Below are 26,014 nucleotides of genomic sequence, written 5' to 3'. Positions count from 1 at the left end.
TTGCTTAAACATTGACCACTGTTTTTCTTTGAGTGTGTGGTGCTGAGGAACAGTGCAGACAAACGTGTTCATTTTTCCTATGCAAAATGCATATTCAAGGGGGGAGAAAGATTCTTCTATCATCTCCTAACCTGTTGGACAAAACATGACAGATATTCCTCTTTGTAAGAGAAAGGTCAAGCAAAAATCTGGTGAGATGATCTGCCAGATGCTTTCTTTGCTCATACAAGATGTCCCTTGGTTTATCAAGTCAATAAGTGTTTGAAAAGAATTTTTGGAGGGCCTTTTAGAGGGGTATAAAGCAGGCATTCTGTTTATATTAGGCATACAGGACAGGGCTGCGTAGGGGTCTTCGGTGAGATTCCAGTGTCTGGAATCTGCTGTAACATTCAAGGGACAGTGGAGCAAGTAATTTTCACCCTGCACCCAGGCACCCTGAAAGAGGGTCATGTGGGTCATAATTTCAACAGGCAGAGTGTGGCATAATAACCTCACAAGCACCAGGGTATGTTTAAGGATCAATAACTTCAACAACTTTATTGAGGACAGGCTCCCTTCTTATACCATTAGCTCTACAAACAGTACTTTCCCACTCGCTGTTTCTTGGTTCACAACTTTGCCCAGCAACAGCGAACATTTAGCAACTTCCATATCTTAACGGCTGGAGAACAAGCAGTTTGAGACAGCAAGGCATCCTGTGAATCACCACTTCTTTGTTCCTTCTCACTTCTTTACATTCCTCATGGCTTCATCCTCACGAGTCCGATGTTATCACCAAGCATGGGGCTTGTAGACCCCCATGATGATACTCCCACAGCAGAGCACCGAGCTCGAGGCATTTGGAAGGTGGCGAAAGTTGAGCAAAGAGAACGGAGCTTGGAAATGGAGTGGCCAAGACAGGTGGTGGCTGATTGAGATGCTGCTCCCCATTGTGACAGGAGGAATTTCTGCAGAGTTAAAAGGGAGAAAAGGGCCTGTCTATAATAAATAGAAGGAGTGAGAAGCTTGGACACCAAGGCTGCAGGCCCGAGTTAGAAGAGAGCACAAGCTGAGGAGCCACACAGGGAGGGAACTTGTTGAGGGGAGCGTGATGCATATGAGCAGTCAGAAACGTTGAGAAACAAAGTGCAGGTGGGGTCAGGGATCTGAGGAGACTGGAGAGAGGAGCCGGTGGAGGGGTTGAGGCATTGTACAGGTTTGCTAGAAGTTTGGGTTCCTGTTTTGGGGCTGAGGGAAGGAATGGACAGGCTTTCCTAATAAATATTTTTCTTCAGAGCTTGGAATGGAATTTAACATTTCCAATTGGGGCGGGGAATTGTTTTAATGTAGCCAGTTCTCCCTATGGTGGATAATAAGCTTTTTATGGTCACTTGCACTATATTAGCTCAGCTGGCAGGAAATTGTAAAACGCCAAACAGTAGAAAGTGATGAAGGAAGGAGGGTGGGAAAATTCAAGCAATTGTGTTTTATTTGTTTATTGTGTTATGTTTTTTTTTTTGTTGTTGTTGTTTTGTTTTTTAAGTAAAGTAATCAAATATGAAAAAAATAAGCTACTTAGTGACACCAGTTGTAGAGAGCAGGCAAGCTAAAAGGTAAAAGCAATCCTTAGGTCCAGAGAAATCTAATTGAAGAAAAAGTATTTCTAAAGTAAGTCCTTTTATTTTAAAGGAAAAAAAAAAAAAAAGGAAAAATTGAAGAAAATAAAAGCGATTCAGTATCTTTATTTCTGTTGTATGATGGATAAGCTTGCAGCGCAAATTACGTGGATTAACTGTAACTTCCTTTCTTTTGGTAATCTTTCTGTCTGTACCTGCTTACTCAAGGAAAAATATATTTTAGAAACTACCAACTTGATAGAAAAAACAGCACATGAAAATCAGGCTGACAAAGCAGAAATTTCACATCAGGAAGCCCTAGCAGAAAATGAGGAATCCCACAGTGCTGACAAGCAGTTAAGCCCAATACCTTGGGAAGAAAGGTATGAAAGAATGTGGGTTGAAAATGAGAAAAGGGAATTGAAAACAAACTTTAAAAACATTACAGCAGAGCTGAAGCAGCTGTTTGGTGAAGTTTATGAACCTGTGAAAACTACTTCCTTTGTGGAAGAAATGTCAGAAGACAACTTTAATGAAGAACTGAAGAGTTTTCACGTTGCTTCATCTGGCATGAGAGAATCAAACAACAAGTTAGAAAGTAAAAGTGAATGTGGAGATACTAAACTTAATGCAGACCTAAAAGAACCCAAAATGGAAATTGTAATTCCAAGGCTTGGTGTTCTTCCTGATCGAAATGACTTAAATGCAAACATGGAAGATACCTGGAGTACAAATGAAAGAGTTTGCACTAACGATGCAGATAATACAAAAGAAGAGGAAAATAAAGTGCCTACTACGGAAATGGAAGAGAACAAGTATGGAAGTGGTAGAAATGCAGAGGGAAATCCTGAATACTCCCTGAGACACTGTTTAAAAACAAATATTTTGGATGACATTTCTAATATATGTCCTAATTTAAGACCTGCTTCTACAGATGATGAAAATGCATTTTTTGTAGCAGAAAGGAAATTGGGAAGAGACTTCTGTCTTAGTGACAATATTTCCAGAGACTACCTTATCAAAAACAATAAAATAGGAGAAGCAGAAATTGAAAGTATTTTTGCAAATACTCAGCAACCTTGTGGCACTCTGAAAAGGAATCTGGATGAAGAACTAGAACAAGATGTGGAAAGATTTAAGAGTAAGGTAGGAATGCTGCAAATGGTATTCCTGTCTTTGGAGAAAGAGAAGGTACAGCTACAAAAAGAGGTAGAAGTTCACCTGCTACTCCTTATTCTTTAGCCTTTCCGCGTTTCAATGGTCCTGTTCACATTAGCTATTCATCATCAATGGAAGGTGCTTTGTGCAATTTGTTTCTTTGTTTTAATGTTTCATTACTTATGAATACAGAGAGCAGTGGAGAGTTGTCCTCTGCATTACTTGATTAGGTTTTGAGAAAATAGAATGTATTATTGTTTCAGTTTAACAATAGGTGACAGTCAGTTCCAGTGTAAGCGGTTATCACTTCATTGCCGTAAAAAGAAACGCTCACAGCTATACCAGTGCTGATTCTCAATCAAAGAATGAAAATAGCTTCTGAACAGGGTCTTGGCTAATCTATTCTTTTGCTGTGAATTGTGCATGGCATGCCTTCATTGCCCTTCACTAAATTCCTGTTTGCTGTGAAACCATTTCTGCTTTTGGGTTTGAGATTCCCCCTGCTCCCCCCCATTAAGGAGGTAGCCGAGCATACTTCCACTTGTATTTTCTGTGTATTTACAACTAACAGTGTGTAGTCCTTCCAATTTCTCGTCCTCCAGTAATGCTTTCTTTTCTGTTTATGTTTTAAGGTAAATCATTGTTTTCTTTCTAAAGGCTATGTTTTTGTTATGCTTTAAATCACAGGTGGACTCAGTGTACTTTCATTGACTGTATACTTTGTAGTGTAATTTTTATGAAAGTATTTCCTATATGAATTGAAATGGTCTTATTTTATTTGATTTCAGAAGTAAAGCTTGAATTACTTGATCCTGGATATGGTATTTCTCTCCTGTAGAAAAATAGAAATATATGAAGCTGATCTTTCTTTTCATAGGTTGAGAAGGAAAAAAGGAAGCAGAGATGTTTCAAAATGCAGGCAGTGGAGAAACAAGAAGATCTTGATAAATTAAATGCACCAGCAGGCAATGCAAATCAGCAAATGAAACAAAAGCTTAATCTCAGGAAGAATGAATGTTTGAAAACTGAGGATGATAAAATAATAGAAGAAAAGCACAAAAAGGATTTTTCATCTGAGGAGACTTCAAATGTAAATGAAATGCCAATAAAAAGGTAAAGAGATTAAAAAATAAATCTCTCTAATTCTTATTTGTAATATTAAGTAGCTTTAGGAGTTGTTTTGTTTGTTTTTTTAAATCTTATAGTAGTTGAAGTAGTTTCCTCAGTGCTGAAAGCCACACTGAATAGTCCATTGTTTCTCAAGCATTTAAGAAAAATAATATTTTCAGGAAGATCTAAGTTCATAACAGAAGTTCAAATTTATTGCAGTGGGGGGTGAGAGAGAGATCTTGTGAATTTAATTGTCAATATTGAGGCTAAGCATGTTTTCAAAACCAGGGCCATAAGACTGGAAGAAAGAGTTATTGTCTTAGGAAATAGCCACACAGAAAAGTAGGGACTTATTTGCTTTCTCCCTTTACTAGGAGACTTTAGTGATCCTCATGCAGCTGTTTTCCTTTTCATTAAGCTTAGATTGCCTTTGTCAGGAAAAGGGAAAGATAGTATTAGCAAACTTATCTAAAAAGTTTGAAGAAGTTGCAGATGCTTTTACCTTCCTCAAGCATTTTTTACTGTTCCTCTGAGGGGAATCTCTGCTCTGTGTACTTCTTCTGATGGGGATAGGGATGTTCTACCTTACCTGAATTTTCCTCAGATTCTATCATTCCTGCTCAGTTCTAGAGGAAAATGTTTTAATAATTGAGTGTATTCTAGAATCTTGGGAATCAAGCTTGTGGTTTGTCGCAGATGTGTTTAGTCTTGGTTGTTTCAGGACTTGTTTCTGGAGCATATGCTTCATATTTTATGTAAGATACTTGGTGAGTTTTTTTTTTTTTTTTTCTTTTTAATGTAGTAAATCTTTCCTGAAAGCAAAAGATGTAAAGAAAAATGAGAGTAAAAGACAGTCTTCAAAGCAGAAGGCTAATCAGAGGATGAGTTCCTCCAGTGGGAATCATTTTCAAGTACTGGATGATAGCACTTTCAGTGAAACATCTCAAGATGAAGAAAGGTACTGAATATAAGGAATATTATAAATAAAAATTTGTTATAAAAATTGACCTGAAAGTTAAAAATAAGTTTTGTATATAGAATGCATACAATGATTCTTCTTTCATGTGACAATTTAATCTAATGCCTTTTATGTTCAAAATCACTTACTTAGAATGCTTTGAACATACTAGTCAAGCTAATGATAGGGGAAAATGAGCACAAATTCTGAACTACCTGAATGTGTGCACACATTTATATTTACACATGTGCACAAACGTACATTTTTTTAATACATTTTTTAAGGGAGATGGGGACTAATAAAAGGCAAAGTTGCTTGTACACTACAGGTTTCTCTTTTTTTTTCTTTTCTTTGCCTGCCCAAAAAGAGAAATATTACCTCCTTTGTAGTACAGCGCAAAGACAGCTGTATAAGCTTTGGATGTTGCTCTAGTATCTCTATAATCCACTGTGCTGTGGAGTGTGAATAACAGTTTTTCTAGAACTAATTCAGTGTATTTGGCATGCCATCGAACTGTCTCAGATGCATGAAGCATCAAGAAGGAGAAACTGCACAGAGCTTATCAGTACAGGTTGCAGGCACATAGTTCTTGCTGAAGAGCAGTTTTCCCTCATTAATGAACTTTTGTTTAAAAAAAAATGTTGATGTTTTGCTGGTCTGAAACTACCTCAAGTGGAAAGTAGTGAACTCAGGACGTCTTTAGTACAAAATTAATTGTCATGACTAAATAAGTTTGACTGAACGAGCAGTCCTCAAACTGAGAGTGACACCATCATGCCTAGACGTCCTGAGTCTGGATGGGATGGAATTAGTTTTCTTCCTGGCAGCCCACACAGTGCTGTGTTTTTTAGATACATGACTAAAACAGTATTGATAACAAATCAGTGGTTTAGCTGCTGCTGAGCAGTGGTTTCACAGTGCTAGTGCATTCTCTGTTTCTGACTTTGCCGTCACAGCAAGTAGGTTGGGTATGGGCTAGAGGCTGGGAAAGGACACAGCCAGGGCAGCTGACCTAAAATGACCAAAGGGATATTCCGTACCATGTAGCTTCATTGTGCTCACCACTAAAACTAGGGTGTAGTCTTGCTCAGAGACTGTCTGGGCACTGGTTTGCTGTTGGGTGGTAGTGAGTGTTTTGCATCTTTATTTTTTTTTTTCTTCCTTTCGTTTATTTATCCCTGTTTCTGTTTCTTCCAGTGAGTTTTTCTTGCTTTTGGTTTTCTGATTCTCTCCCCCACAGGGGGAGTGAGCAAGCAGCTAGTGAGTGCTTAGTGGCTAGCTGGGCTTAACCTACCAGAGCTCACAGGCAGTAGCATTAGAGGTTGAACCTGATGACCATCGTGCAGCGGGCAGGCTACGACTTGGTTGCCATCACGGAAACGTGGTGGGACCAGTCTCATGACTGGAGTGCTGCGATGCCTGGCTATAGGCTCTTCAGAAGGGACAGGCAGCACAGAAGGGGTGGCGGTGTGGCTCTCTATATTAGAGAGTCTTTCGATGTTGTAGAACTCGAGGCTAGGAATGACAAGATCGAGTCCCTTTGGGTTAGGATCGGCAGGGACAACAAGGCTAGTGTCCTGGTCGGGGTGTGCTGTAGACCGCCGAACCAGGATGAGGAGATGGATGAGGAGTTCTACAGGCAGCTGACAGAAGTTGCGAAATCTTCAGCGCTTGTACTCGTGGGGGACTTCAACTTCCCTGACATATCCTGGAAGCACAACACAGCCCAGAGAAAGCAGTCTAGGAGGTTTCTGGAGAAAGTGGAAGATAGCTTCCTGACACAGCTGATTAGTGAACCTACCAGGGGTGGTGCCCCAGTAGACCTTCTCTTCACAAACAGAGAAGGACTGGTGGAGGATGTGATTGTCGGGAGCTGTCTTGGGCAGAGTGACCACGAAATGGTGGAGTTCACTATTCTTGGCGGGGCCAGGAAGGGAACCAGTAAAACCACTGTATTGGACTTTCGGAGGGCTGACTTTGGGCTGCTCAGGACACTAGTTGGTGGAATCCCTTGGGAGGCGGTTCTGAAGGGCAGAGGGGTCCAGGAAGGCTGGGCGCTCTTCAAGAGGCAAATCCTAATGGCGCAGGAGTGGTCTGTTCCCATGTGCCCAAAGATGAGCCAGCGGGGAAGAAGACCAGCCTGGCTGAACAGAGAACTGTGGCTTGAGCTTAGGAGAAAAAAGAGGGTTTATAATCTTTGGAAAAGTGGGCAGGCCACTAGGGAGGACTATAAGGATGTAGCAAGGCTGTGCAGGGACAAAATTAGGAAGGCCAAAGCTCATCTGGAGCTCAATCTGGCTACTGCCGTTAAAGATAACAAAAAACGCTTTTATAAATACATCAACACAAAAAGGAGGACAAAGGAGAATCTCCATCCTTTACTGGATGCAGGGGGAAACTTAGTTACAAGAGATGAGGAAAAGGCGGAGGTGCTCAATGCCTTCTTTGCCTCAGTCTTTAGTGGCAATACCGGTTGTTCTCTGGATACCCAGTACCCTGAGCTGGTGGAAGGGGATGGGGAGCAGGATGTGGCCCTCACCATCCACGAAGAACTGGTTGGTGACCTGCTACGGCACTTGGATGTGCACAAGTCGATGGGGCCAGATGGGATCCACCCAAGGGTACTGAGAGAACTGGCAGAGGAGCTGGCCGAGCCCCTATCCATCATTTATCAGCAGTCCTGGCTATCGGGGGAGGTCCCAGCTGACTGGCGGCTAGCGAATGTGACGCCCATCTACAAGAAGGGCCGGAGGGCTGACCCGGGGAACTACAGGCCGGTCAGTTTGACCTCAGTACCAGGGAAGCTCATGGAGCAGATCCTCTTGGGAGTCATCATGCGGCACTTGCAGGGCAAGCAGGTGATCAGGCCCAGTCAGCATGGGCTTATGGAAGGCAGGTCTTGCTTGACGAACCTGATCTCCTTCTATGACAAAGTGACGCGCTGGGTGGACGAGGGAAAGGCTGTGGATGTGGTCTACCTTGACTTCAGCAAGGCTTTTGACACTGTCTCCCACAGCATTCTCCTCAAGAAACTGGCTGCTCTTGGCTTGGACTGGCGCACGCTTCGTTTGGTTAGAAACTGGCTGGATAGCCGGACCCAAAGAGTTGTGGTAAATGGAGTCAAGTCCAGTTGGAGGCCGGTCGCTAGTGGCGTCCCCCAGGGCTCGGTGCTGGGGCCCTTCCTCTTTAACATCTTCATCAATGATCTGGACGAGGGCATTGAGTGCACCTTCAGTAAGTTTGCAGATGACACCAAGTTAGGTGCGTGTGTCAATCCGCTCGAGGGTAGGAAGGCTCTGCAGGAGGATCTGGATAGGCTGCACCGATGGGCTGAGGTCAACTGCATGAAGTTTAACAAGGCCAAGTGCCGGGTCCTGCACCTGGGGCGCAATAACCCCAAGCAGAGCTACAGGCTGGGAGATGAGTGGTTGGAGAGCTGCCAGGCAGAGAAGGACCTGGGAGTGATGGTGGACAGTCAGCTGAATATGAGCCAGCAGTGTGCTCAGGTGGCCAAGAAGGCCAACGGCATCCTGGCTTGCATAAGAAACAGTGTGACCAGCAGGAGGTGATCGTCCCCCTGTACTCGGCTCTGGTGAGGCCGCACCTCGAGTACTGTGTTCAGTTTTGGGCCCCTCACTACAAGAAGGACATCGAGGTGCTTGAGCGGGTCCAAAGAAGGGTGATGAAGCTGGTGAGGGGCCTGGAGAACAAGTCCTACGAGGAGCGGCTGAAGGAGCTGGGCTTGTTCAGCCTGGAGAAGAGGAGGCTCAGGGGCGACCTTATCGCTCTCTACAGATACCTTAAAGGAGGCTGTAGTGAGGTGGGGGTTGGTCTGTTCTCCCACGTGCCTGGTGACAGGACGAGGGGGAATGGGCTAAAGTTGCGCCAGGGGAGTTTTAGGTTAGATGTTAGGAAGAGCTTCTTTACTGAAAGGGTTGTGAGGCACTGGAACAGGCTGCCCAGGGAGGTGGTGGAGTCACCATCCCTGGAAGTCTTCAAAAGACGTTTAGATGTAGAACTTAGGGATATGGTTTAGTGGGGACTGTTAGTGTTAGGTTAGAGGTTGGACTCGATGATCTTGAGGTCTCTTCCAACCTAGAAATTCTGTGATTCTGTGATCTTTTGAGGTTCCTTTCAAACTGGGTTGTTCTGTGATATTATTTTTAGTATCTTGTGGGAAAGATAGCTTTCCTGTACACTTAAGACTTTTTTTTATCGGTCTTCAACTAGATGTTCAAAATTCTTATATTAAATTTTAGTTTAATTCACTTATGAAATAGTTTTCAGAGCAACTTCAGATATTGCTTGTGATGCAGAATAAGCATTCCAGTAATGAAATGTATTTCTGTTTTCCAGACCTGCAGCAAAAACAGGGAGTGAAAAGAACAAGGTAATGTAAAATTAGTTTCTTGATAATTATTCTGTATCGATTTTTAATCACTTAAATAGGAAACGGCCTTTATGTAGTGGTCCACCAGATGCACAAATTTCTGCTAGTATGCAACTTCACACTATTTTAGCCAAATCTATAGGCTGCACATGAGAGAATGAATTGTTCTTGCATCTGTAATGATCTATAATAATGTGTTGTTGTATGCAGAAAATATTGTATCTTCTATATATCTTTTTAGGTCAGCGTACAAATGGATGTTATGGATAACCTTGATTTAACACAGTCATCTGACACAACTACAGAGGATGTTGAATCGCCAACTCCAACCTACAAAGAAGCTATGTTGCTGTTAGAACAGCTTGGTGTGGATCATGCAGGTAAGTTTTCAAATCACTGTTTTCTGTTACAAGTTCCTCTTTTAAAACATGATCTCTCTGTATACCTAATTTTTCAGTTTTCTATTTTGATCTGATGTTTACCATGAGAGACAACTCCTGCCCACACCCTAGAGAAGTATGAATTTCTTCAGCACTGAGTGTGGAATTCATCTCACCTTATCTTTTATGTCTATCTGTATCATCAGCAAATGCATCTTACTTATTGCAGGCTATGTCTCTAGTCTAGTCAACAGGACAGTGGGGGGAAATAGGATGAAAAAACTCAGTGAGTGAGATAAAGACAGGGACATCCCTTACCAATTACTGTCATGGGCAAAACAGTCCACTTGGGGAAAATTAATTTGTTTACTATTTAAAATAGATTTGGGTGGTGAGAAAAACCAAAGAATAAAACAAAAAACAAACAAACAAAAAAAACACTATTAAAGCAACACCTTCCTCACACCCCTTTCTCAGGCTTAACTTCACTTCAGTCCCACCACCTGAGCCGTGCGGGTAGGACGGTGGGTTTGCAGTCTGTGCAAAGCAGTGCCTCTCCTTCCTCTTCACACCTTTCCCTGCTCAAGCATGGGACCTTCCACAGGCTGCGGTGCTTCAGGATAAACCTGCTCCAGGATGGGCTCTGCATGTGCTGCATTTCTTGTCATGAAGATCTGTTCCAGTGTGGGCTCTTCATTGACTACACTTTCTTTAGGAAATGTGGGGCCCTCCATGGGCTGCAGTGCGGATACGCACTCCAGCATGGTCCTCTTCAGGGGTTGCAGGGAAATGCCTGCTTCATTATGGTGCTCTCCACAGGTTGTAGGGGAATCTGCACAAGCATCCGGGGCACCTCCTCCCCAACCTTTATCAGACCTTGATGTTTGCTCTTACTCATGCTTTTTTTTTCCCTTCTCCTCCTCTGCCTGTGTAGTGTTTTTTGCCCTTTCCAAAATACGTTTTCTTGGAGGTGCCACAAGCTTGGCTGTGTCCTGCGGTGGGTCTGCTGGAATCATCTGTGTCTGGCATAGGCAGCCCCTGTCCTTTTCACAGAGATTTCCTGCTACCAAAGCCTTGCCACCTAAACTCAATACAGCTAAGTATTAAATATGTTATACATTGGAAAGTATTTGTGTGTATGTGCAATTTTGTCTATTTTCTATTTCCAAATAGGTTCTGTTATCCTGCTGAAAATTCAGAACATACTTCTTCAATACGAACAGATAATAGAACGTGAAAAAAGTCGGTATGCAGCTCTCAGTAGAGAAGTCAGGAAATTGGAAAGTGAGAAAGAAGAGTCACAATTAATAGCAGAAGAGACTCAAGATTTGAAATCCATATTGGCTCACCAAGAAGTGGAATGGAAAAGTGATATCCAAAGCCTTAAGTATGTAATCCTTTATTCTGATCATGGGTGTTATCTCGTCAGTATTCACGTTGAGTAATAGTTTATTTTTGTGTTTGTACAGCTGATGCACAAGATGTCTTCCACCACTAATGGAATGAAATTACAATTCTTTTAGAAGCCTAAAACTGTATTTGAAAAGATGTTAAGGTTTAAGTTTAAGGTTTAAGTTGCCTCTGAAAGTTCTTATCATGGCATATTTACTTTTTATATCAGCAGTTAGTTCCTCAGATAATCTCTGTTAAATCACAGATTTTCTTTGAAACAAGAAGAAGAAAAGAGGCTCAGAGTTGAAATGCTGTATGAGAAAACAAGAGAACAGCTAAGAAGGAAAGAGGATCAATACTGTAAAGAGATGGAGAAGAAACAACAACTTGAGTTGCACTCAGGGAATTTACAAACAGAGATAATAACATTGAGAAAGCTCTTGAAACAGGTATATTAAATACTAAGGTAAACATCTTCTCTTTTCTGTTTGTTTTAATTGACATTGTATTCTACTATGTTCAGAAAAAGAGGTTAATGGAAGAGGCATTAAATAACTATATTGCCACGTTTTGAGGACAGTAGAAAACTGTTGGTTCACAGGCAGGTTTACAGGCAAGATTCCTTTTCTCCTTTTTCAGAATCAGGGTTTTATTCATATTTCAGGCAAAGCCTCACTTGGAGTTATTTTTCCTAATTACTACAAAACATTGTATTTTTTTTCTTAAAATTTATTTTCCTTCTGAAAAAAAAATATTCTTGCAGGGCAGGTATAGTTACAGGGATTTAAATTCAGGCCCAAATGGTAGCATTTACCTGAGATTCTGTACACTGCTTCTGTTGCCCACAGTCAGGAGACTAAATCCAGGTAAACCTCTCTCGCCTGTATTTTTATTACAGTTTTAGTACTTTTTTTCCTGTGATTGAGATGATGACATTCTTACGTATGGTTTTGTGGATTTTTTCACTGGTCTTTACATACTTTTAAGTATATCTGCCATGGTTCTACACAGTTTCTGCTTAGGACATTGCAGTAGGGTACGGTCAATGGAAATGATGTGCTTTTAGAAATGTTATTTATTCAGTTTATGTTGCTCTTAATGTTAGTGCTAAAACTGATGAATGGGTGTTCTCATATCTTTGACTTTAAGCATATGAATGTCCATTCCTGTTTTAAGTGAGTACGTATATTGCTTTAGTAATTTGACTTGGGTTTCTGCTTAAGCTCTGTATGGAATATGTTACCAAGAATAATAGCTTTCTTATGTTTATTTATTTATTTTTGGTATAGAGAGTGATTCATTAAGTATAAAACTTTTATAATGCTGATTGTGCAAGCTAAACTTGAACATGTGCTGTTCATACATTTTTTTTTATTCATTCAGAAATCTAAACATGCTTGTTTTCAAATACTGAAAATGTGTTTGTAAGTCTGTGCTTAGTAATAATTATTATACATTTAAATTCAGAGCAGTCTAAATCATTTGCTCTAGTAGGGTTAGCCTGTGGGATGCTTGCCATCAATCTGTGTTGTTTGTCTCGGACAAGATGAAGCAGCTTACTAAAATTCTGTACACTCTGCCCTAAAGGGCAGTTGCGTCTTCCTAAATATGTAAAGCTGGCTAACACCTGGATTCTGCTTTTGGGTTCACATAAGTTGTCAAATTTGTAACATTAGGAATACTTTCTCTTGCATAGAATAAACAGCCAGGAACATAAACAGGCAAGAAGCCAGATCTACGCAACCCACATTATGTCAGAGTATGTGTTTGTCCCCTGCCACAGAAACTGAAACCAGTACAAAACAAAAACAAAAAACAAAAAAGTTGCCATTCAAAGGAGATATTTTGGAAACAATATTAAATCTAGTTTAGCAAGGTGGACTATTGTAGCTCTTGAGGAAGCAAAAGTGCATGAAATACAAAGAAGAATGAAATGGGAAGATATTGATAGCTCTGATTTTGCTCAAGATTCAGAAGCTCAATTATATTACTGTAGGTTGAAGAAGAGCGTGATGAAACACAGAGACAGCTCTCTCAGGAAAAGAGTGCAAGAGCCCTACAAGAAGGAATTTTGAACAGCCACCTGTGGAGACAGAAGGAACTAGAAGAAGAGACAAGAATAACCATAGGAAAAAATTCAGAGGTAAGCAGTTCTGTTTCTAATTAAATTTCACTGCTCTCATTCTAAAATGATTATAAATCTTAAGTAACTTTTTGTGCTTTTTGGTGGATTATCTACAGTTGTCAATATAACCCAACTACGTTACTGATGTCTTCAAAAGTTTGGGAAAGCAGCATCAGTCCCATGAATTCCCCTGAATTGTATGTGGAAATAGCCAATATAAAATGCTACACTGTTTATCCAGTTTCTTAAGCTATCTGCTATTTTTCATTTTATAGATGTTAATTTTTTAACATAATTTTTAAGGTTGCTAGCAATCAGACACACAGTTACCTCAAGGCTGACCAGGAAAGAAGTTTTTTAACGCTGTTTGCAATACCATTGCTTGGCTTTTGGATTAGTTATACCATCATCAAATCTGTTTACTTTGAAGTATGCCTTCTTCTACCTTCACATTCTAAAATTTTATAAAGGAATATGAAGAATGAATGAAATTTCTCTAGGAGATCAAATAATTGGAGGAGATAAAAAGCAAAGCTCTATTGGGGAGGGGAGGGAGGAGGAGGAGAAATAACCTCAAACCTGCCAAGGGTTTACTGAATTTGCTAAGAACATCCAGTGCTTCAAGTAATTATTTGTTCTTTGTCGTACTGTCCAAAAAACATGAGATTTTTACATTAATGTGGAAATAATTTCCATATATTATGAGCAGAAAACACGTAAGAGTACTGCATTTAAGGGATGATTGATGGAGTCGTATAGTTTGCTTTCAGTAATAAAAAAAAAGAGAGGTAGCATTTATAGTTATTGCAATTCAGCTTCATGTTAGAAAAGGAAAATAACCTTTTTATATCTCTGTTTCTACTAGATTTATAACACAAAGGTATGTGGTTACAAGAAAACATTGACACTTGAAAAAATTGTATTTAAAATATCCCAAATATAAATTATAATTTAGTTGCTGCTTCAAGGCCGGGAAGTGGAAGGCATATGTTTGGGATGTTCATACAGCTTTTAAGGGTTTGGTAAAATTCCAGTGCATGCACTTGTACACATGCATTGTACAGTAGCTTATGTATCACCTGAAACTTCTCTCTCATCTTAGCAGTCATTCTTCAGTATTACAAATGCTAAAACATAGTTTGCAAGTGTATTTTGCAGATTCATTTCCCGACTGGCTATTTATTCTTTTTCCCTGTTGCTCAGGAATCTGACACTAATGAAAGGGAAAAGGACCTGTTGTACAAAAATCAGTTACTGCAAGATGAGATTGCTATGCTAAGACTAGAACTTGACCAAGTAAAACTTAGGCACCAGGAGGATGAAGGAAAATATTTAGAGGAAAATGAAACTTTGAAAGAAAAGAATGAAGATCTTAAAAAGGAACTTAAACTGAATGAGGAAGCCTTAACACAAACAGTATTTCAGTACAATGGACAGCTGAATTTACTGAAGACAGAATCCGCAGTGCTAACTTCCAAACTTGAGCAGACTAAAGAAAGCAAAGACAGACTGGAGACAGAGATTGAATCGTTTCGTTCTCGCCTGAATGCTGCTGTTCAAGATCTTGAACGTCATCAGACATCAAAAAGTGATGTCGAACGAACATTTCAGAGAGAACGTGATGAATGGCTTCGATTGCAAGACAAGCTCCACCATGACCTCTCTGATGTGCGAGAAACCAACAACAGCTTGTCTCAGCAGCTGAGTAAAGCTGAAAGCAAAGCTAATACTCTAGAAAATGAGCTTCACCAGCTGAAACAAACACTTAGAGAAAAAACACTACTTTTAGAAATGACACAAAAGGAATTAAGTCAAGCCCAGTGTCAGGCAAAGGAAAGTGATCATGCTCGGCAACTTGAGAAAGATCAAGTAAGCAAGTTTATGATAAAGCAGGAATCCATGCAGGAGCGATTGGCACAGCTCCAAAGTGAAAATCTTTTACTCCGTCAGCAGTTGGAAGATATGCAGAACAAGGGGATCATCAAAGAAAAAGTTGTGAATGATGTCCAGGACAGATTTAATGATATTTTCAACAAACTCAGAGCTGATACTGAAAAGCAAGTTTACCTGATGGAAGAGAGAAACAAGGAATTAAAAACCAAGTGTACGGATTTAAGAGAACAAGTCTTCAAATATGAGGCTGACAAAGTAGAAAGAGAGGTAAATTATACATTCAGAACAATTTAAAGTTTATTATTTCTTGAAATTGTTTTATATTTCTAAAACAAATCATGCTTAAGTTATATGTATAGGACCAAATCATGCTGATTCTTTTCTGGTTTGTTGTGTTTCTCCTGGAACTGTGAAAGATTTTTGGCAAATTGGATGTCAATGCCAAGATCTCATCAGAGAACAGAAAAAGGTATCCAATTGTGGGGTTTGATGAAGGAGGTAGTTCTTCCTTAGAACTTTTTTCATCCCTTTTCCTTAGTCCTTTTTGTGCCGTGTAGAGTGGTGTTTTGATATACCTTATGCACTTATGACACACACACAAACACATAAAGAAGAACCATCCAATATGCAAGGGTTGAGAAATGAAGATGCAGGTAAGTGAAGTGATTGGGGGGGAAAAAGGGGGGGAAGTGTTTATAGTATATTACTACAGAAGAAATAAAGATGCTTCTCCATAAGATGCAATAAAATTGAAGACCATTAGTATTGTCCAGGTGTTAATTTTTGTATGTGTTTTGGGAGTTCTAAAGTACGTGTCAGTTCCTCAATAATTTGATTTTGAACACTGACCTAAGTTTAGCCTACTCCATTTTTTTTTTGTTGTATAGCCATATTTAAATACTTCTTTTATTTGTGCCTCTGTGAAAGGCTACTTAGCCACACAGAAGAAAGGCTAATTAGGAAATCAGTTAAACTTTCTGCAAATTGATACAATGCATGAGTATGAAATGTGCTGCTTTGCAGAGTGCTAACATAACTTTGTATGTCTCAAATATGCATGAAACAAGTGTTGCTCCCAATTGTAGATGACTTTTGTCAATAAAATGGGTGGAACTGAAAATTATGATGGAGGTAGAAGCAAGGAATAGCTAGACAGCTGAAAAAGCTGGGATGGGAAAATGTGTAGTTATGTATGTTATTGTAATAGGTAGAGTACTCTCAATTCCAGGTAGAATAATGATTAAAAAGTTGCCTTAACCATTTTGTTTAATCTTTCCTGTCTAGAAAATAGGAAGTAATCACGTTCTGTATTTAGACTCTCCGGTGTGAGGTTCATGTCCTTTAATGATTTGAACGGTGATCTAAAACTACTTTTCCTTCTTCATATCAAACTCAGAATCTTTGAGTGAGTTAAGTACTTGAATGTGTCTGATAACCACCTTAATTTTTGTTTACTTTGAAAGGTGGGACATGGGGAGAGTAGTGCAGCAGTGTTGTCAGTCAACTTAACCTGTAAATTGCTTCATATTTTTCCTACTACCTTTCAACTTTAATAGATATATAATGTTAATCCAAAATGAATTCAGTAAGAAGACTGTAAGATGATGTGATTTAACATGTACTTAAAGCTTCAAAAGAGTTTAATTATATTTGCATAGTGGAGGAATAGCACAAGGAGAGACCTAAGACAAAGTCCCACCTTTGAGTATCAGTGCAATATCTTTAGCTCTTACATCAAAACAGATCTGTGTTTTTTAGAAAATGAATACATGATTACAGTGTGTGCTTGTGTTGTTCCAAGAAGAATATGACTTAAGCCTTTTTTTATTACTATTATTTAGAAACAGGAACTCTCATAAAGAGTGTCTCATAGTTTGTATGTGTGCAGTTGATGGCGTGCAGGTACCTGTTGGTGGCACGCAAAATGTCACACCTTTGAATTTACTGCGAACACTGAATTATATGACCTAGTAAGTTTAAGTAAAGAAGCAGAGCCATGTTTCATATGCTATTCTTCATGTTCATCTTACTGTTTTTTTTTAGGGTATGGTCAGACAGCTGCAGCAGGAACTTGCTGATGCTCTTAAAAAGCAGTCTATGTCAGAAGCCGCACTTGAAGTTACTACGCACCACCGCAGTGACCTGGAGGAAGACAAATTGCGCTTGCAAAAGGAGTTGGACAAGGTTAAAACCAAGGTATAGAAATGAAATACCCCTCTGGCCGGTGTGGGTCAGCTGTCTTAGCTGTGTCCCCTCCCAGCTTCTTGTGCACCCCTAGCCTCCTTGCTGGCAGGGCAGCGTGAGGAGCTGAAAAGTCCTTGGCTCTATGTACACACTGCTCTACGACATCTGTGTTGTCTACATTGGTGTGTTTTCACCACAGTTTTCATCAAAAATCCAAAACGCTGCATTATGTGAGCCTCTGAAAAAAATTAATCTGTACCAGACAAAACCATGATAGTTGCCTATGCTTTTCTTTTCCTGAAATATAAGTCATGAGAATCTAATTATTTTGGAGCTGTGAGGTCACTTTAGGAGAAGGATGAATTGAAAATTTTCAGTTCACTGAAATTAATTATTAATTAATAATTTTCACTGGACTAGCAAGCAAGCGGATTCCATGCCATGAGTAACTGAAAGGGTAGGAGTGGTGGTGTCAGTGCTTAGATGAGTGCTATAGAAATTCAATATAAGGATGGGAGAGGCCGGTGTAACATGAAATAACACAATTTCTATTCATTTGCTAGGAGAAGTGAAGGTTCAAATGTATTTCAGGTGATTACCGTACTTTGAGTAGAGTGTATGTGCATATACATGCAGTACTCAAATTCTTTAGCACCCATTGACTTCTCTAGAGAGAAACTAACCTGGCTAGTATGGATTTTTACTGTGAACTTTTTCAGTTGCAGGAATCAGAACAACAGCGTATTCAGTCTGAACATTGTGTTCACGACTTAAAGACTGTCTTAGATAATAAGGAAAGAGAATTAATAGCTTCTTCCAAGAAACTGCAAGACATTCTGTTATCATCTTCTGGAACTAATACTACTATAAAACAACTGGAAGAGCACGTGCAAAGGTAAGAAGATAACATAGTGAAGCAAGATTTTTCTTTCTGTGATTATATGAAAACAACAGGATTGTTTTGTTGCATCACAGGATATTACTATAGGGTTTTAAAAGAAGCTTTTGCATTAGATTATGTTCTTTCACACTGTTCTTTCAGAACTTGTGCTCATGTGAATTTCCATCATAAGACCTGTATTTCTCTTTCAGGCTTGAAATTGAAAATGCCAGATTGGAGGCCACGGCCAAACAACAAACCAACAGGATTGAAGCACTTCAGAAAGATCTGCAAACTTCTGCCTCAGTAAGCTAGTCAGCTTACTGAGGAATAAACTTTTTTTTTTTTTTTTTTTTTTTTTTTGTGTGTGTATGAGCTTCTGAGCATAGTACTGTATTTTCTGTGAGAAAGCTGTAAGATGGGATTTTTCTGGACAGTGTAGGGGAGCTCAGTTCCTAAGTTCTGCTGACTATAGGCAGCTCTGAAAATCCTGCTGGGTACTTCCCCAGATTCCCAGTTTTGAGAGTTTTCTTGTAATATTATAGCAAGCCCTACTTAATGCTGTCTAAGGTAAGGTTTTGACGCTCAAGTGCCGGTTTAAATATTTTCTGTTTTATGCCTGTCATGACATCAGATGCAGCTTCAGACACATATCAGTATGTGCATCTTGAAAGATTTTCAGCAAGTTACCCCAGGGAAATTCCACAACTGATATTGGTGCCAAGAGCTTTATGCCAGAAGCCTGACTGGAGGAACAGCTGAGGGAATTGGGGTTGTTTAGTCTGGAGAAGAGAAGGCTCAGGGGAGACCTTGTTGCTCTCTACAACTGCCTGAAAGAAAGTTGTAGGGAGCTGGGGATCGGCCTCTTCTCACAGGTAACTAGTGATAGGACCAGAGGGAATGGCCTCAAGTTGTACCAGGAGAGGTTCAGGTTAGAAATTAGGAGACATTTCTTCTCAGAAAGAGCAGTCAGGCATTGGGTCGGGTTGCGCAGGGAGGTGGTGGAGTCACCGTCCCTGGGGGTGTTTAAGGGAAGGTTGGACCTGGTGCTTAGGGACATGGTGTAGGGGGATGGTTGGACCAGATGATCTTGGAGGCTTTTTCCAGCCTTAACGATTCTCTGATCAGACCGGGACAAGGATTATATTCCCCAGAGATTTTGCTGTGCAGAATTGCTTTGCCCTTGGTGGCTTGGTGTGTGTTTTCATGAAACAGTAAAGAGGAATTTTCATGGTATCATTTGCAGAACTTGTTGCAAGGCTTGGAATTTCTCAGTGCCCCAACTCAGTGGTTAATATTAGCATAAATAAGGTGGTTTCATCTGCGGCTTATATGAAGTAAATAATTTTTATATTCTAACTGGTGCACTAGGGTGATTGTTACACCTGTAGTTAATTAATGTTGAAGAGGTTTCGAAAATAATTGTACCTGAAAGTTGAACTTTGCATGCTGTGCTGACACTGGCAAAAGAGGAGGGAAGGCAGTCACAGTGCTTACACTTCCCCCTTAGTTAAGATAACATGACTTTCAAATGTACTGTGAACACACCAAGGATATTTTCCCATTCATCGAAGATTCTTTGTATTCTACATGGTTCTCTCCCTGGAGCAAATGGCAGAGGTGATGATTGCTATGAATTTTATGATAGCATCAGACTAAGGTGGTTTGGATTGTTGGTGGTAGGGATAAAAATTAAAACTATGAAGAGATGGAAAGATGTGTGTAATATTTATTTCTGGTACTGAAGTGTGAACTTCGGTCTAGAAAGTCATAGTGTTGTCTTTTTTTTTTTTTTTTTTTTTTTTTTTAACACTTCCTTAGGTTCATAATCGCCTAGAGGACTTGATAACTGGCTTGCGGACAACGCAGACAACTGCAGAAGAGTACCAACATGAGCAGGTACCTTAATGGCTTCTGCAAATAACTGGTTTAGTCTTTTTTGTTTTGTTTTGTTTTGTTTTGTATGCAGGTAATTAATGGAAAGATTGGGTACATTGTAAAGTACAGATGAGCTGACAAATACCCTTCTGGTTTCAGGGCAAGGCACCTTCAAGGGTAAAGGCTGTAAATTTCTGCATTCCTCTGCTGCTGCTGCATTTTGTATCTGTGTGGTGGTATGTGAATACTTGTGTTCATTGGCATGATTCTTTTGATGGATATGATGGATGATGTGGGCAGGAGGGAGATGTGTGGTTGAAGGCTGAGAAGGGAGACTGGACTTGGGAGATCTGTGTTATCTTCAGCACTTCGTCACAGCTTCCACATGAGCTCCTTAGCTTCTTTTCCCACATGTGAATAGATTCTGGTGCTGTCCTGCTACATGAGGGGCTGAGGTAAGGAAAAAGTAATTAGGTGAGGTGATGCTGTGCAGTGGCTGGCAGCTGGTGTATGTGCATGGTCTAGCATCTTGTGAAACCCTGGAGTATTCTTAAAGGACTCTGTTGTTGGGAAATGAAACTGTTGCAGGGATCTGTTGGAAGTAAAAAGCTGTTGGTTTTCTGTCCCAGTGAAGTCTGAGCTCTTTTCCAGCCTTCTTTTCTTTCTTCCTCTTTTGGTGTCATACTAATTAGAAGCAATCATCAGGTTTCAGGCATACATACACTTACTAATGTTTTTTAACATTTCTTTATCTTACCTCTAGATTGTTGTGCCTTAGGACCTAGGATTTGACCTACTCTGTAAGGACACACGAGAAAGCTTTACAAAATTGTAAATTTAAACCTAAAACTTTGTGCAAAGTTTTTGTCTTTCTGTAGATTAGTGGATGTTTTGTTTTTAAATATGCTACTCAACACATCTAGTTAACTTTTATTCTATATATATGAACTGAATAAACAAGCTCATTTCCACATAAATACATCTGTGACTCAAATCTTTGTTGCTTTGTGTAAAAGGAGAATATTGCTGATTTGAAAACATTTTCTTGCTCTGAGAAGATATGCAGTTATTACACAAGCAGTGAATGTAGGGTAGACAAATCAATATGAGCTTAATCAATTATGTATCATTATGAAATCAAGAGGAACTTGTGAAGAAAGTTGTAGGGAAATTTTAAGTGTCGTCTTACTCCTAGAGTTGTAACCTCATTTTGTCACATACAGAGCACTCACTCTTTCCACTAGCTTTAAGTGCTGTTCTTGGTTGTGTTCCTGAGCTGTGTTTTACACTTTGTATTAATATTCACTGTAGATGAGAGGAGAGCGTAACCCTGCTTCCAGTTAAGTTACTACTTCATATAGCAGTGTTGGCTTTCTAGTTATGTTGTTTTTTTTCCTTTGCCATTGTTACTTCCACAGATGCAAAAGCAGAATGTGCTGCCTCTGACATCAAAAGACCCACGCAGTATGTGGGAGGAGGAATTGAAGTCAAGAACCCACCTTGAAGATCGTCTTGCTCAGCTTGGCAGGGAAAAGGCCGAGCTCCTAGAACAGGTGAGCCCTAACACCTACTCAGTATCCAGAGTTATGTTCACATTTTTGCTGACTTTTTACATACTCAGTCTTTTCTCTTCTTGCTATTCGGACCACAAGTAACTGTTGATTTGGGGGTTATGCAGGAATTGAATAAAAGCCCATGGAGTATGTCTCTGTAAATGCTGGAGTGGTTCTGTTGGGAAAACAGTGTGGTTTGAGCACATTTTGCAAAACTGAAGTTCCCCAGTTCTTCATTTAAATTCCTTCTGGTCATATAGTCCCTTGACTTTGGGACAGGGTTAAAACACTTGATGTTTCCAGTACAGTGTATGGAGGAGCTGCTACAGGTTTTCAGAATAGCAGGAGCTTAAAATAAGGAGCAAGTACAAAGTACAAGAAAAGCTGCCAGATCCCTTCTGTTTTGCCTGAGAAGACACCAAAAGAAAGAACAATGACTGAATTAGTAGACACTGACAAAGAACATGCAGAGGGAATGGCAGAGGTGAATGAAACATTGACCAGCTCCAGAAGAGCCACCTTCTCCTCCTTGTTGAAGGTTCAATGAGAAGGTCTTTGCCACCCTCTCACCATGAAGCCCTGGGAGAGGTGGCCTTTGCTTCAGTGGGGACGTCTCTTTCTGTCTCTCAGTATTGGCCCCTCTGTGTGGAACCTGAAGTGATTTCCTGCAGAAATGTTTGCAGGGACCCTAGGGTTCTGTTGAACTCTGAAAGGGGTGTACTGCAGCTTCTTTGTGGAGAACGCCATCCGCGCATACCACATGTAGATGCTGTCCCTGTGCTGGTTGTGCCATGTATCTTTTCTGTTTTGAAAGTGCGAGAGTGAGAGAAAGAAAGTGAAGAAGTTGATAGAGTTGAAACGCCCAGTTGAGGTGCGTCTGGACCAGGAAATGAAAAGAAACATTGAACTGCAAAAAGAATGTCACAGGTATGGCTTGATTCGTACTTTAAAGGGAGATCCCATACAGCAGAAATCAAACTTCATGGGACTTGAGTGTAAAAATAGGTGAGGGTAACTGTCTGTGAGCAAATTCAAGCCTCGTGCTAGGCCTTACAAGGCTCTTCTGTACGCGTGCCTATGGTTTTTCAGAGCTGTCGAAAGAACTTCAAATGCACATTGCCCTGCAAGTCTCCTGGGAGGGAAGGAAGTCCCTTCTCCATTTTACTCCTCTGTTGAGGTGAAAGATGGACCCTCCAAGTGATCTGTGGCACTGGAATGCTGTTTTTTCTCAGTAGCTCCTGGTCTGTCGAGTGTGTTAAAGCCATCTTGATGCTGTTTGTGTCTGAGAATGTGGAACAGGCTGGCAGTTCCTTCACCTCATTGTTTTCTTGACTAATTTGCCACTCAGGTGCAAGAGGCTTCTAAACAGAGCTATGAAGAAAATCAGGATGTATGAGGCCAGAGAAAGAGAGTCTCAGTTTAATTTCCAGGGAGAAATTAAGAACAGGTATTCTGAAATGGTCAATGAAGTTGGCAGATTGAGAACAAAGGTGAGTTCTGGATTGTTTGTTTATATATGGCATTATTTTCTGGAAATCTGTAATATTATTCTCATGTACTTGCTTCTCTAAATGGTGTTGTTGGCTCCCAGGGCAGGATGCAGTGAAGGGATGAAGAAGTTTTCTTTATTCACCAGCAGTTGTCTCAGCCCGTCTTTCCCTAGCCATGGGCACCCTGAAGTGGACCAAGAAGTGCTTTTGAGCTGCCGTGGGTGTCTTGTTCAGTTGCACGGAACCCTTTAGCTACCTTTCCCCTCGTTACTGAGAGGTGCTGCTAAGGCACACGTGTGCTTTAGAAGGTTCTGTAGAAGGACTCAAGTGCCCTTGTGGTGGCCCATTCTTAGTCCAAAGGCTCGTAGCATTCTCGTGGCTTCACTGCCATTAGAAGAGTGCTGTTATTTGAAAGGAAATAGCATTGTGGGTAGTCAGTGTAAAATGAAGATTATTTTTTTATTTTATTTTATTTTTTGTTTGTTTCCTGAGGGTTTCTGTTTTTCTTGTTGTTGTTTGTTTGTTTGTTTGTTTCTATCTATTTATAATAGGCAGGAACCTCCCGAGTGTATTTTAAGTAGGTATAAAAAAGGGTGTATTTCTGGAGGAGGAGAGCAAGACAGCACCGCTGCTGACCTTTGGGACTTAATGGAACATCTGCTATAACCTCCGTATCCTTGCAACCACACATCAGCTTTGACCTAGAGAGAAAAGGCCTTCCTCCAGCAGCTCTGTCAAAGTGGCCTCCTGAGGCACTGTTTCCAAAGCTTTCAGAGTAACGGCAGGAAGAGCATTGGTTGCTCGTGCCTACTCCGTTCTGCACTGCAGCGCTTCCCCCAACACACACACAATAGGCGTTCTTTCTGGTGTCTGGGTAGAGGCGTGTTTGATGTCCCATGAGCAGAGGAGCATTTTGGGCAAAAGCGTCCCTAGCACCTTTCATCCCAGTCCCACAAGGGAAATGCTGCTGGTTTAGTACCTCTTTGTGGTGTGTGACCTGCTTCAGAAGAACTAAGGAAGGATGGGAGCTTGGGAATCCTGTTGGTAATGATGTTAAAGCTGTTCTTCTTTTAAAATACAAGCCTAGCTTTACTTTGGTCTTAATACTGTGTCAGAAGATAACAAATACAGTATTGGTGGCCTTCCTATATGAATTTTCACTGAATTTAATGTTTTTTTGACCCGTCTACATTTATTTTATTGCTGTCTACAGGTTAGTGAACTTTCCCAGCAGCTGGAGCTGGAGTCTAAAAAATGCATGCAGCTGGAAGCACAAAATCAGGATTTGCGAGAAGAGCTGTCTGCTCTGCGTGGGAATCATGAAATACTGGAGAAGAGCAAATGCCAGCTGAAGGAAGAGGTGGCAAACCTCAGACATCGTTTGGAAACTAATATGGTGGATCACAGCCAAATAGAGCAATATAAAAGAGAGATGGAAGAACGAGCTGGACAAGAAATCAGACAAAAGCTACAAGAAGTCAATTTGTTTTTGCAGGTATATTAATTAGTCATTTTTGCCTTCAGTCTTTATTACATTATAGTTTTTCTGTCATTTTTAGTATTTTATTTATGGTGGCTCATTCTGTATGTTAGTGCTGTGCTTCTGTCTTTCCAGAAGGGAAGTGGGAGAAGGGAAAACGGTTGGGCTAAAATGTTTTTGTGTTTGTGATGTGTCTGCAGGATCTGAAGTCTGTAGTCTGCCCATGGCAGACTTGGTTTTGCAGTTCTTAGAGGATATAGCTATCTAGTGATCTTGTTCTCGCTGTTCATCGTCAAATGAGCATTGTAACTTAGATGGTTTGGCCAGACATCCAGGTCTTGCTTTATCATTCTGTGGGGTAAAGTGCTCAGGAAAGAAGTCACTTAAGTTACACGGGCTTTTGTGAAGGGGGCAGGAGGGTGGGATAAGACCCTCATAATTTCTTTATGGAATCTTTTTCTGCCTGACCTATGCTACAGAGATAATGTTCTTTTGGTACTACATTTGAATAATAGTGCTAAGAGCAGATACCTTTCTGAATTAATTATTTAATGTGGTAGTTCCAGAGTTCTGTCTTGATTGCTGATGGTAGTGAGGGGGCACAGTTGCCTCAACTTTGTAAGTTTGGGACCTTGAAATTGAGTATGTTGGGGGGGAGGGGGAGAGAGACACTTCTCTTTTTCTTTATGGTGGTTGAAATTGCATTATCTGCATTATCAGACACAGGCAGCCTCCCAAGACAGGTTAGAACAAATCAGAGCCAGTCACCATGCTTCGCTGAGAAACCAACTAAAACACAGAATTAAAGATCTTGAATGTGAGTTGGACAGGATAAAAAATACTCAACAAGACAGTATTTTTCAAAAAGAATCCACACAAGCAGAAGTGGAAAAATACAAAGAACTGTATTTGGAAGAAGTGAAAATTAGAAGATGTCTAGCAAATAAGCTGGAAAGGTAAGCCCATGCTTTTTTGGAGTGGTAGCAAGATGTGAAGTGGTAGCAAGTTGTATAAAAATCATTGTACAATTTCCTCCTGAAATCCCTCTTCTACTTCTGGTCAGCATTATGTCAGTAAATGTGCATAAGATGGCATATTACAAATTTCAATTTTTTAATTTTATAAAAGGAGTCCTCTACAACCCTTCCCCTTTTTAAGAACTGCCTTCATTTCGTGTCAGTGTTCCAGCAGTGCTGCCACTGGTCATGCTATTATTAGAGTATTTTTGAAGTTAACAGCATTTTAACAGGCATCCTTTTGGCCCCTTCTAATAATGTCCTCCTCTTCTTCTTCTGTGTAAGGCAGAAAAGAGTGATTGAATGTCCTGTCCCACTGTCTGCAAACTAGGAGTGCATAAAGATAGACTTTCCAGGGGGTGGATTCTTGATTCTGTGACACAAAACAATCTTTTTGGCTGCCATTTTGGCAGCATGTGTGAGGTTTGTGCTTTCCTTGGGTGGCGGAGAGTATCCCGGAGTTCTTCTGCAGGTGATGCACCTTTCAGAAGAAGCTGTGTAAATATATGGCATGCTTTCAAGTCTTAATGCT

The 26,014-nt window shown here is 40.4% G+C and overlaps 1 protein-coding gene across 12 annotated transcripts in view; it reads left to right on the top strand.

Annotated features, from left to right (window-relative positions):
• ANKRD26 (ankyrin repeat domain containing 26) overlaps positions 1-26,014 on the top strand; it is a 61,591-nt gene that overhangs the window by 24,274 nt on the left and 11,303 nt on the right. For 6 of the 12 annotated variants that reach the window (XM_038179824.2, XM_038179821.2, XM_038179804.2 and 3 more), the window contains 18 exons: positions 1,824-2,804; positions 3,631-3,866; positions 4,666-4,821; positions 9,178-9,211; positions 9,453-9,591; positions 10,765-10,978; positions 11,249-11,432; positions 12,980-13,126; positions 14,312-15,268; positions 17,045-17,197; positions 17,905-18,080; positions 18,278-18,371; positions 19,887-19,964; positions 21,362-21,496; positions 22,311-22,423; positions 22,845-22,986; positions 24,200-24,481; positions 25,187-25,422. In XM_038179824.2, coding sequence (XP_038035752.2) covers positions 1,824-2,804; positions 3,631-3,866; positions 4,666-4,821; positions 9,178-9,211; positions 9,453-9,591; positions 10,765-10,978; positions 11,249-11,432; positions 12,980-13,126; positions 14,312-15,268; positions 17,045-17,197; positions 17,905-18,080; positions 18,278-18,371; positions 19,887-19,964; positions 21,362-21,496; positions 22,311-22,423; positions 22,845-22,986; positions 24,200-24,481; positions 25,187-25,422 — 4,457 coding nt within the window. Of the gene's footprint in view, positions 1-1,823; positions 2,805-3,630; positions 3,867-4,665; positions 4,822-9,177; positions 9,212-9,452; positions 9,592-10,764; positions 10,979-11,248; positions 11,433-12,979; positions 13,127-14,311; positions 15,269-17,044; positions 17,198-17,904; positions 18,081-18,277; positions 18,372-19,886; positions 19,965-20,102; positions 20,180-21,361; positions 21,498-22,310; positions 22,424-22,844; positions 22,987-24,199; positions 24,482-25,186; positions 25,423-26,014 lie in introns of those variants that run through there. The other 6 variants (XM_038179843.2, XM_038179841.2, XM_038179833.2 and 3 more) reach the window with 5 other exon arrangements.

Source organism: Anas platyrhynchos, chromosome 1 (genome assembly GCF_047663525.1).
Source record: "Anas platyrhynchos isolate ZD024472 breed Pekin duck chromosome 1, IASCAAS_PekinDuck_T2T, whole genome shotgun sequence".
Classification (NCBI taxonomy): domain Eukaryota; kingdom Metazoa; phylum Chordata; class Aves; order Anseriformes; family Anatidae; genus Anas; species Anas platyrhynchos.
The sequence above is the reverse complement of the archived record's forward strand: the minus strand, read 5'-3'. Positions and strand labels throughout refer to the sequence as shown.